General features: G+C 38.3%; 1 protein-coding gene across 2 annotated transcripts in view; it reads left to right on the forward strand.

Annotated features, from left to right (window-relative positions):
• The first annotated feature begins 260 nt into the window (after positions 1–260).
• Positions 261–13,181, forward strand: part of ipcef1 (interaction protein for cytohesin exchange factors 1) — a 157,120-nt gene continuing 144,199 nt past the window's right edge. For both annotated transcript variants that reach the window (XM_072581044.1, XM_072581047.1), the window contains exon 1: positions 261–476. In XM_072581044.1, the coding sequence (XP_072437145.1) occupies positions 444–476 (33 nt within the window). In that variant the 5' untranslated portion in view covers positions 261–443. The remainder of the gene's footprint in view (positions 477–13,181) is intronic.

Below are 13,181 nucleotides of genomic sequence, written 5' to 3' on the forward strand. Positions count from 1 at the left end.
AAAGTGCAACATAGGTGCAGGAGAATCCAGTAACTACTGATACTGTGGGAAGTGGATACTTGAGGACATGTCAGTTCTTTTGCTACAAATTGCCTTGCTTCTCCATGGTCTTAATAGCTTTTTGTACTTCCTGATTTGCAACAACTCATCGAAGATAACCACTCAGATTGCCATTAGCCACATGGTACAATGCACTATTCCCCTAGCATTAGTAAAGAGAAGTGTTGTGGTGAATACTTCACTATGAAGTAACAGTTATTAGAAATGCAAGCTGGAACTAAGCCGTTCAGTGTTTGTGGATCAGAGTTTGTACCCATTGCTGTGAGGGTCATGATGTGATTTTCCAGTACCCCATTTGGATTACTATGTTAAAAATGTTCAATTTTCAGCAGGAACAACTATGGATCAAGCCTTGTAACTACATTTTCTAGTGAAAATATATAATGTGGAGCACCAAAAACCTTCAGCAGACTGGGGTAAGTGTTATATTTTATAACCAAGAATTTACTGCAAAGGTTGGCTTTGTGAAACGCTCTGCTTCTACATTACATTAACAATCAAAGGGCCACTTTAATAGTTTGGTTTGCTTTGTGCTTTTAGTCGAACATGAAAAGGGTGTGTTCTGACTCAAGCTCAGAGAGAATGTTATGTGAACTTGTTAGGGAAGTCTAGGTAATGCTGTCTTTCCATGTTGTATTAAAGCTGCTGGTTAGAGACGTGATCTGGTGAGACTTCATGTATGGAGTCACTCTTCCCTTCCATACAGAATCAAAAATATGATTCTCCAGTATCTTTTTTCCAGCAGCACAAACAATGGTGGGAGGGCTAGCATCAATACCTTCTTCAATTTCCAGTCATAATGGATATTATTTCATCATAGCAATATGTTTGTTTTAAAATAATAATTAAATTTTCAAAGTGCAACTGAAGAGAATTACATAAATAGAGATTAAAATGTGACAATAAAAGTAAACTGAGCAAAACCAAAGCATATACAAAACTTACCTTTCTATTATCAGGCAGTTATACTAGATTCAGTTCCCTTTTAATTACAAGGAAGTGTTTAGTTCCTTTAAAAACATTTTTCATTCCTAATTATAATAAATTGTTCATAAAATATATACACTAAACACAAATATAACATATTATCTAGTGCATGGCACTCTGGTTGGCCTCATATCTGGTGCATGGTTGTTTAACTCTTTTGTCCAGAAAGGCCAATGCTCAAAATAGACAACAACAAATAATGGATTACGAATTGTTATGTCCAAGCAAACATAGATCTGAATACTTGTATATTTTAGAGTCCATATTTAAAGAATACTTTACATTGCTAACAAAATGTTAATAGAGTGTGCTAAAGTTAACTGTTTAAATTTGTGTTGCCTGGGTCTCAGTCTGTCTTTGGTTCTCTCTCTCTATCTAATACTAACCTATTGCTTCAAAGAACATAATTGTAACTTTAATATTGTCTCTTAAATTAACTAAAAACACAAACCAGGCTACACTAGTTCTTTTGAAGCTTTGAAGCACAATGTTTTGAGTTACAGATTATCTTCTATTTCCAGCAATGTAACAGGCATAAAATGCACTATTTGAGTCAGAACAAATCAGAAACAAACGCTTAATAATCAATAGTCTACAATATCAAATACATTTTGAATTTTGAAAGTTCAGTTTTTACACTGAAAGCCAAACAACGTACTAAAGAAAATTAAACACATTTTATTTGTTTTGCTTCTGTATCAAACAGCAAATTATTTAGAATTGCTGAATAAAAAAATACTAATTACGATTATAAAAATGTAAGCACAGAAGGAGCCCAGTGTAACCATTCCACTGTTAATTCCATTCCAGATCTGTTCTACTTCACTGCTTCTGCTTCACAATTACTATATGCTTCAAGATATCCAGGTTCCACTTACATTGAACTAAATTACCTTAATTAACCATTTGCAATAACATTCTATTTTCCGATAATGTTTTGCATTAAAACTACTTTAAATTAATTCAGTTTGACGCTTCAGGCGTATATCTTTCAATTGTTATTAAAATCACCAACCAACAGAATTACTTTCTGCCCATGTACTTAGGTGACAAATGTCACCATTTAGTATGAGTGTGGCTGATCATAACTGTCCAGAAAGTGCTTGCCAATGTCTGATTGAAACTGAAAGCAGTTAGCATTGTTAAGGTTATTTTACATCTGTATCAAAATCGGTTTCTGGAGTGTGACATCAGAGCACAGTGGTACATAGGTATTAATGGATCCTTTTGGATCTCCTAATGTAGTGCCCATAGTAAGTTACATGAGACTAGCGGGCAGAGTGCAAAATGAAATTCATTATTCTGCTAAAGTGAATTCATGTCCCTAAATAAATACAGGCTGAAATGGTCATTCAAATTTAAATTCAGTTAGGCTAAATTTTATTTGCAACACAATCTGGGATGAAACCTCAGTTTCTCTATACAGTACTGCATACTTAATGATAAAGGAGGGCAAAAGATCATTAAAAAAATTGTAGAGGAGCTTACATGAATTGGAAGCAATAAAAGTAATCACTGTGTTTGAAATAGATGGTACAGAACCGTGTACTAACTTCAACATGAGGAAGATTAATGGAATCAACATGAGACCGAAAACAGAAGAGGATGTTCATTAAATAAGTGACTAACAAATGATGACCAACTTAAGAGATTTTATGAGCAAATAGCATCTTAGGGAAGCCATTAAATGCAGTGCAAATGTATGGTTAAACAGAAATAAAAAATTTTAGCAATACCATTGAACAGCTGCTATCTTCTTTGAATGATCCTCAAATACTTTCTTAACAGCCAAGTAATTGCAATAATTATTCTCCTCAGAAATATAGATCATTGTTTTGAGTGATGCTTACTACATAGGCATGAAATAACTTTCTGGAATTCACACCTACGTGATTATTCTGTACTGATTATGGTAATTGATGAGCAATGAATTTTGTTTATCTGACAACTCATACATTTGACAGATTGAAACATCACAAGGAGCTCCACAGGTGTGTAATTAGGAAAAAATTGACTTAATCAAACAAGGCGACATTAGGACAGATGTCCAAATTCTTGGTCAAAGAGCTCAATTTTCAGTCATGTCTTAAAAAGACAGACAAATGGTGAAGCCAAGAGATTTGAGATGGGAATTCCAGGGCTTGAGCCTAGATAGTTGAGGTCATAGACTTTTGTGGTGCAGGTAATGGGAGGTGTTGGAGGAATGAAGAGTTTTTAAGAAAAATACATGTAGTTTGGGAGAGGTTTAAATACCAGGATGAAATTTGGTTGACTGAAATTCAACGTGGACCAGCTAGTACTAAGTTGATTGGACTTCATCCAATATAATGATAGCAAAGAAGGAGAAAGAGCTTTTACTAATGGAGCATCTTCCATGACCTCAGCATGCTCATAATGCTTAACAGTGAATGAAACACATTTGAAGTCACTGTGATATATCAACAGACTGCAGCCAGCAGGTCCCACAGTGAGGGATATTATATATGACCAGGGGATCAGTTTGTCATGTTGGGCACTTCTCTGCTTTTCTAAAACTGTGTCATGGGACTTTTCTATTCAGCTGAAATGACAAACAGTCAAAAATCTCAAACAAAAAAGGTGACAACTCAAACAGTTGCAGCCCTCCCCTCATCTGAAGTGTTAGTCTGGATTATGCACAAATCTCTGGATTATGGCTTGAACTCAGACAGAAATTGTTCATGTTGTTTTGGATATTGGATCCACGAACATGAGCTGCTTGTGTTTTGTTGGCAAGATTGAGTCATTTTCTCCCTTGCAATCCAAAATTAGCTCTTATTCTGTCTGCAGTGTTTGTATTGCTGTACACTCAGCCAGAGACTTGACTGCTGTATTCTGATTTGCAGCAAATTCTAATTGGCTTTTATCCTTATGTTTGTGAAGCCGCATTGGCTCCCAATCTATCTGTACAGAGACTGCATCTCAATTGTAAAGAACATTATGCTAATGAAATCCAATTTTATGAAAAGGAACAAAACTATTGCGAGATCTGACACAGGAGGAGGAACCCTCCAATATTCCTACATGCAACAGCCTAGGTAGAAGATCTGGCCACAGACATAGATCTCAGTTTTACATGAAATAGTTGAGTCACATCTGTTGTGCTATGTGCACCATCATGAAGCAATGAAACCAAACACGTTATTCAACTTTCCTGTTGTATTGTGAGATAAACACTTCTCTCTTTCTCTTCCGAGGACTCTCAGCCATCCGGGTGTATTGCTCAAGCATTAGCTGTAATTTAACAGCAGCTTTGACATGGTTTCATTGAGCAATTTTCTTTGTTCTTTACCCCATTGCCAATTTTCCCTCTCCAATTTGAAACATGAGTTTAATTTTGGTACAGTGCATTTCTACAATTACAACAGAATAAACCATTTTTTCAGTACTAACAAGAGACATTTTTGTTTTTATTTATCCATTTACAGGATAAGGGCATCCCTGTCTAGGCCAGCATTTATTGCCCATCCCTAACTGCCCAGATGACAGTTAAAAGTCAACCACATTGTTGTGGGTCTGGAGTCACATGTAAGCAAGACCAGTTAAGTATGGCAGTTTCCTTCCCTGAAGGATGTTAGTGAACCAGATGTTACTTTCTGACAGTTGACAATGGATTCATGGTCATCATTAGGCTATTTAATTCCAGATAGTTATTGAAATCAAATTACGCCATCTGCCATGGCAGGATTCAAGCCTGTGTCTCCAGTACATTACCTGAGTCTCTGCATTAACAGTCCAGCAATAATATCATTATGCCATTGCCTTCCCCTGAAAGCTGTTAATGAGTCCTTTTACCTTTAATATTATCATTGTTTCTTCCCTCATGTGTACACAGAATGAAACCCATCATGAAAATCTAATTTTGCATTCCTTTCCCTTTATAATGGATCCATTCCTGCTGTGTGACTGTATTTAGCAGATTACATCTGAATCAAAAAATGTGGCAGTGGAAAAGGACAGCCAGTCAGGAGGTATCTGAGTTGCAGGAGCAGAAGACCATAAGCTCTTCATCAGGAATGTCCTCCTGCTCCTCGAATGCTGCCTGGCCAGCTGTGCTTTTCCAGCACCACACTTCATGACTCTGATCTCCAGCATCTGCAATCCTCACCTTCTCCTAGATTACATCTGAACCCCATTAGAGAAGATCAGATGTAGCTAAAACGAACTGTCCAAAAGAACAGAGGAGGGATAGCTCCTGAAGAGTACTTTTCTTTTGCAGCTGTCATTGATTTTAAATGCTCCTATTCTTGCTCCAGTGTCTGTTACTGTCAATGAGGCCCAGAGGAAAATTGGAAAGGTCGCAAGAGAAAAGCAGGATTTCAACAGTAATGAACTCCAAATTAGTATTGAATTTGTACATTTGAGATGACTGCATAATTTGAGAGAACAGCGTTGTTAGGAAAGCTTTCCATTCATAGGTCTTTGGGACCAATTCTGTGTGACAGTGAGACCTGCTCAAAACAAATCACGTGCCATCTCACCAGAGTTGGGCCTAATATCCTTATAGAGTAATTTGCTCTTGCTGTTGGGGCAATTTAAATAATTTAGTAGGGAATTGGGAGCCCTGGTGTAGTACAGGGTGACCCAAACTTGAGTGGGCATGTGGGACGGGTGGTGGGATCCCACACTCCCTCTCAAGTGTGACAGTAAGGACAACGCTGTAGCACAGACTCAGATAGGGAAGTCTTGAGATCAACAACTAGACTTTTTGACATGCAAATACAAAATTATGCTTTCTTGGCTTGGTCCAGATGTTGAGGCATAATGGAATCACTTCATATCCTGATCACTTTCCAGAAGATAATATTGCTACCCATCCTCCAACTCCCCCTTTCAGACAAATAGCACTCTGGTAAGAAATAATAATGTATTAAATAAGATCAGACCAGGAGGAAATTAGAACTAATTCAGGTATGTAAATACCAAAATGTGGGTTTGGTGAGCTACAGGTACAAATATGTAAGTTGTTCAGTAAAGATATGGAAAGAATGCAAGGAGGTGTGGCAATAGAAAGGGGAATATTACTTTTGGAAAGAGAATATCCTGCAGTTGTCAAGGTCAATAGCTCTTTGGTTGCATTTAACACACAATAGAGGTGCTTTTACTCAGTGTATTCTCTAAGTTACTGGCTGATAAGATATAGAAGAACAAATTTGAACAGAATATAGAAAGTTGAAGGAATTATGGGATAACAATAATAATAAGGACAGTGGCGGTATGAATGTGAAGCTTTTTCATCGGCATTTAGAAAAAGGCTGTAATAAGTTCAGTAGCTGATGGCCCAGGCAGAACCCAAGTAGAGTTATTGAGAAATAGACAATAGACAATAGACAATAGGTACAGGAGTAGGCCATTCTGCCCATCGAGCCTGCACGACCATTCAATATGATCATGGCTGATCATCCTTAATCAGTATCCTGGTTCCTGCCTTATCTCCATTACCCTTGATTCCACTATCCTTGAGAGCTCTATCCAACTTTTTCTTAAATGAATCCAGAGACTGGGCCTCCACTGCCCGCTGGGGCAGAGCATTCCACACAGCCACCACTCTCTGGGTGAAGAGGATTCTCCTCATCTCTGTCCTAAATGGTATTTTTGAGCTGTGTCCTCTGGTTCGGCACTCACCCATCAGCGGAAAGATGTTTTCTGCCTCCAGAGTGTCCAATCCTTTAATAATCTTATATGTCTCAATCAGATCCCCTCTCAGTCTTCTAAACTCAAGGGTATACAAGCCCAGTCGCACCAGTCTTTCAGCGTAAGGTAGTCCCGTCATTCCAGGAATTGACCTCGTGAACCTATGCTGCACTCCCTCAATAGCCAGAATGTCTTTCCTCAAGTTTGGAGACCAGAACTGCACACAGTACTCCAGGTGTGGTCTCACCAGGGCCCTGTACAGCTGCAGAAGAACCTCTTTGCTTCTATACTCAATCCCTCTTGTTATGAAGGCCAGCATGCTATTAGCCTTCTTCACTTCCTGCTGTACCTGCATGCTTACCTTCATTGACTGGTGAGCAGGTTGTTGCTGAGTAAGTACTGCTTGATAGTACTGTCAACTACCCTTTCCACCACTTTGCTGATGATCACAAGTAGCCCGATAGGGAAGTCATTTTCTGTTTGGATTTGTCCTGCTTTTTGTGCACAAGACATATCTGGGCAATTATCCTCCTTGCTGAAGAAGATTTGCAATGATATTCCCCAGCAATTGGTACTAAATGAATGATATAGATTTGAATGTCCAGGGCATTGTGTCAAAATGGCAGGTGTCTCAAAGCTTGGCTATATTGTGGATTGTGGTAAATTTTAAGAGAACATAGGTTGGTTAAGATTAGTTCATGAGTGGTCACATAAAATTTAAATGCAAAGATTATAAGGTGATACACTTTGATCACAAAAAATGGGGAGAGACAATTGAAACTAAAGAAAGAGTCCAATTCTCAGAGTCGTCGGAACAGAGAGGCGCAGAGGTATATCAGCATTAATCACTGAAGATATGCGAGCCAATTGAGAAAGCATTTAGAAGACATTTGGTTTTCTGAGCAAAATAATTAGGGTAATCCAGTGGATAAGCAAGCAAGTTAAGATGAAAATGATCAGAAATAGTGTTGTCTCAACTGGAGTCTTGTGTCATTTCCAGTCAATGCACTTCAAAGAAAGTGGAAAAAGGTTTGGAGAAGGTTCAGAAAATATTTACCAAAATGATTTCAGGGATGAGGGACCTCAGTCACAAGGGTACGTTGGAGAAGATTGCATTGTTCTCCTGAAAGACATGGTTGAGAGGACATTTGATACAGATACTCAAAATGATGAGAAAATTAGAGAGAGGCAAAAGACAGAAACTATTTCCCTTCGCAGATGGGTTGAAAATCCAGAGGACACTGATTTAAAGTGATTAACAAAAGTTTCAAAGATGCCACAAAAGGAAAATATTTTTTATGCAGAGGATGATGAGAAATTGGAATGCACTGCCTGAGGATTTAGAGATGCCGGTGTTGGACGGGGGTATTCAAAGTTAAAAATCACACAACACCAGGTTATAGTCCAACAGGTTTAATTGGAAGCACACTAGCTTTTGGAGTGTCGCTCCTTCATCAGGTGGTTTGTACTGCCTAAGGAGTTTGTGATTCAATTGTGGCTTTCAAAAGGGAATTGGATAAGCAGCTGAAGATGAGAATTTGCAGAATGATGAGGAAAGTGGAGGAGAGTGAAATTATACTTCTAGAATTCTTCTGTTTTTCATAGAGCAGCAAAGGTTCAGGGAGGTTTCACAGATATCCAGAATCATAAATGACTTTGATAGTGTAAAACAAAAGTGGGAGAGTGCACTGTCACTCTGTAGTCCTAATATGATTCAGGTTATGACATAAATTTAAATGTGTAACTTATCATCAGTTATATAAATTTATCCAAATTAGGTTTAGACTTTTTAAAAAATCTACCTGATTTCTTTGATAAAGAACAAAATTATTGATGTATTGTGAAAACAGGACTTACTTGGTAAAAATGTAAAGCTGATTAACGCAGTTTGAAATAGAAAAGTATGAACTTTTACTCTTTACTTTTACAAAATGAACACATACCAATTAAAAGAAAGAAAAACATTCACTGCTGAGATTAATTTGAAGAACAACATTGGCCAATAATTGTTCATTCTTGAACAGAGAAAGGATAAGCTACAAAATGTTCAAAATGGCTGTCATTCTGCATCCTGACACATGTAGGAGAAAGTGAGGACTGCAGATGCTGGAGATCAGAGTCAAAAAGTGTGGTGCTGAAAAAGCACAGCCGGTCAGGCAGCATCCAAGGAGCAGGAGAGTCGACGTTTCTAGCATAAGCTTTTCATCAGGAATGTGAGGGGTGTGAGTGCCCAAGGGGGCTGAGAGATAAATGGGAGGGGGTGCGGGGCGGGGGATTGGTAGCTATGAATGTGATAGATAGCTGAAGGTGGGGGAGGAGGTGATGATGATAGTTAGGAAAGGAGGGTGGAGCAGATAGGTGGGAAGGAAGATGGACAGGTAGGACAGTTCAAGAGGGCGGTGCCCAATTGGAGCGTTGGATCTGGGATAATGTGGGGGTTGGGGAAATGAGGAAACTGGTAAAATCAACATTTATTCCATGTGATTGGAGGGTCACAAGGTGGAAGATGAGGTGTTCTTCCTCCAGGCGCTGGGTGGCTAGGATTTGTTGGTGGAGGCTGCCTAGGACTTGCTTGTCCTTGGTGGAGTGGGAGGGGGTGTTGAAGTGTTAGGCCACAGGGTGGTGGGGTTGTTTGGTGCGTGTGTCCCAGAGAGATGTTCTCTGAAACATTTCGCAACTTCTCCTCCCACTCTGCCAAGGCCATGCAAGTCCTGGGCTGTTTCCACCACCAGATCCTAACCACCCAATGACTGAAGGAAGAACATCTCATCTTCCACTTTGGGAGCCTCCAACCTCATGAAATCAATGTCGATTTCACCAGTTTCCTCATCTCCCCTCACATTATCCCAGCTCCAACCCTCCAACTCGGCACCACCCTCTTGCACTGCCCTACCTATCCATCTTCCTTCCCACCAGTTCCACTCCACCCTTCACTCCAACCTGTCATCATCACCCCCCCACATTCATCTACCTATGACATTCCCAGCTACCTTCCTCTCAGCCCCACCCTCTCCCATTTATCTATCAACCCCCTTGGCCCCGCCCCTCCCATATTCCTGATGAAGAGCTCATGCTCAAAACGTCGATTCTCCTGCTCCTCGGATGCTGCCTGACCAATTGTGATTTTGCAGCATCACACTTTTTGATCCTGGCACACGTAGACAGGCTATCCCAACTGACCTCCAAATAATATCCAAAACAAAGTCACTATCCCAATTATGTGATTTCCAATAAATAAATTCAATCACTTAGCTTAAGCCATATGACTTCCAAGAAATGTCTTTAACAAAGTCACAATGTCCTTTTATGATCCCCTTTAAACAAAGTATTCATGCATCTCTTTAGCCTTTTTAAGTGAACACTGCTCACAGATATACTTAAGGAGGAAGTATCTTCCTAACAATAGATAAATGAGCTGTCAGAACTGGTGTTAAAAAAAAGGGTCAGATTTAAAATAATTGCTCAAGCAAGTTGGATAAGTACTTGAAGGGAAAAGTAATTGTTGGTCTACAAGGCAAGAGATGGAATGGGACTAACTGTACCACAGGCACAAAGGGTTACTGTACTACATTATTCCAAAGACTTCTCATGCTGCTCATTCTCCACATCAAATTCACACGATCAAATGTCAGGTAATTAGAACTGATGGTGAAGTCAGCAGTGAATAGATCAGGGGTTGCACAGTCTCATCCTCCTAAACAATACTGACTCAGAATAGACAAACAAAGGTGAGAGGGAAGTATTACTGAGCTCCTCATTCAACATCCCGAATGTCACATGATTAAAAGTGCAGTCAAATATCACATGATCACTAGTGAATTGATCAGCAGCCAAATGGACAACCCAATATGAATACGTTTAACCATAAGCGACAATCTTTACTGGATGGGAAGTATCTTAGTTAAGCTTGATATCATCTTCCTGTCTTGCCAACTCAGCAACTTCCAGCAGACGTCATCACATATTGGTTAGCATCAGGAATCCAAAACATTTTCTTTTCCCTATAATCCTAAGGAAATTAGGCCAATTTCAACTATTCAATTTAACCATTCTATTAGCAGAGCAAATGAAAAACCAACATTAAGATTCTGTTGTCTATATGGCTATTCATTCACCTAATTAAGCTTCCTGAATTATAGTGCAGTTAGATAGCTGTAATTGTACACTACTCCATGTGGATCCATGATGAACAGTTGGCTGGTTATTAATTAACTTGAACTTAAGGAATTGAATTGGAGTATATTGCTCCAGGGAAGTCAAAATGGTTCATCTTTCCTCAGAACCATTCAATAAGATACTTATGTCTACTTGTTCTTTTAGTCTTGTTTCTTCCAGTGCATTCCCCTTGATTTCACCACTGACTACACTTCAAAAGTACTAAGTGGTTAAAAAAAAATCTTCAGGATGTTCTAAGATGGTGTAAAGACTTTTTGAATTGAGATGTTTAACTTACTATTTTAAAATAATATGAAGTTATTTTAAGTAGTATGCTATGCTTTTAAAATTATTTAAAGTCAATTAGGCATCAATTTTGATGTCAGTGTTTTCTAATTATGTTAATTAACATTAATGTTAGTGACAAAGAAATTTGAAAAAAGTTTATCGATTCATGAATGCCAAACTTCTTGTGCATCCAATACATCAACAATAAAAAGATATTCAAGTCTTCTCCTGTTAGGGATTCAACAACTAAATAAGAAAACTGAACAACCAGCAATTAACTGAAAGAATTAGACCAAACCAAACTTCCATGTTAAAAAAAATTAAATAAGGTAACCATAATTAACCATGGTTCATAAAGACTGCGAAAAACCCTGCTGTACTTTTTATTTCCCTCCAACCGTTTCCTCATCTTAGAAAATCTTTACAGTTCATTCACTACTGATCAGCTCAAAAAGGTATTTTACTAACTTCATGAATTTCTTATTTCTCTTCATTGTTTCAACACTGGATCCTAAAATTTAAAAAAACAATTCTAAAGCATATAAATTATGAACCAAATATTCAAAGTTGTGTTTTTGATATTCTGTTGCTGGTGATGCAATGTTGCAACATTTTCTGGTTGAGCACCAACCACAGTAGGGGTTTAATTGGAAGAAGCAACAAATGTTAATAGGAGAGATCCCAAGGTCTGAAAGGATTTACTTTCTTAATCATCAGTTATAACAGGTACACAATCCTTTAATCGAAATCCTTGGGGCCAGTTGTTTTTTGGATTTTGGAACTTTTCAGATTTCAGAATAGATGACATTTTCACAGTAAAATAAGAAAAATCTTATCGAAAGCAGACCCACGTGTGACTAGTGCAAGTGGTGAGGCACAACTGACGCCTGCCAGTGCTGGGCCATGCTGTCACGTCACATCTGAGTGATGTGGGTTGAATGGGTGTGGAGTTGGATCAACTTTTCGCATGCCAAACAACCTTGTTTTACAGAAAAAAAAACTTTCCGAAATAAACTTTGGAGCTTTCCAGATTTCAGATGAAGAATTGTGTACCTGTAATAACATGCTGGAATCAAATTTTTGTCAGTCTACATAGCAATGGCCCAAGCCTGACACAATATTTGATATAGCATCAGAAATAAAAAAGGTATAGTAAGATGAACAGCTTAATGTGTACAGCGTGTTAAACTCACAGTGAGGAGACTATAATCAACACTATCTATTGCAGGATAGTGCATACTCTTAAAGTGACCATTATCACCACTCTCAGTAGGTAGTGCACTTTTAAATTTAATAGCTTTTCTGTATGATGTACATAGTGATTTGATGATGCATCTACCCAGTCCTCTGATGTGACATCAGATCTCGAACTAAACTAAAAGAATCTTCTGTTGCTTTTTGGAATTACGTGATAGTTTGTAAACTGAAATGTAGTAACTCTTTCACAAAGGCAAGATACAGCTGATATTGGAACTCTGAAGTAAAAGTGGAAAATGCTGAAACTTCTCTGGTCTAACAGTGTACATATAAAGTGAAACAAGTTATTTTAGGCTGATGACCTTTCATTAGAACATTTGTTACTCTTTGAGATGGCTTCTACAGTACTGGTATATGACAAAGTATCTTCCATCATGTCTTTTGAATATTTTGTTTTGTAAATGTGTCCAGAATGAGATCCCATTTGTGCATGCATCATCCTTTATTCTACATTGCAAAGATTTGCTGCCTTAAATACAAGGTTGTGAGGGATTTAATCAAAATGTTGGAGAAAATGTTTCTAATTTGTATTTTTTTAAACGTTTTCTGGAAGAAAGATCACAAAAGAAACATGAAAAGGAGTACCTATGGGTTTTAGCAATGCTTTTCCAATCAGAGGAAGGTTGGGTCAGTCAGTGGCTCAGCAGACAGAGGGAGGCTCAAGCCCCTGAAAGAATGAGAGCGAGCACAGCAGCTGTCTCTCCAGAGTTGGGCGGGAAAACTAAAGCTACAGTACCAAAGAAATCTGCAGAAGAAAGGGACTATAGACTCTCACATAAGAC

Source organism: Chiloscyllium punctatum, chromosome 11, assembly GCF_047496795.1.
Source record: "Chiloscyllium punctatum isolate Juve2018m chromosome 11, sChiPun1.3, whole genome shotgun sequence".
NCBI classification, from domain to species: domain Eukaryota; kingdom Metazoa; phylum Chordata; class Chondrichthyes; order Orectolobiformes; family Hemiscylliidae; genus Chiloscyllium; species Chiloscyllium punctatum.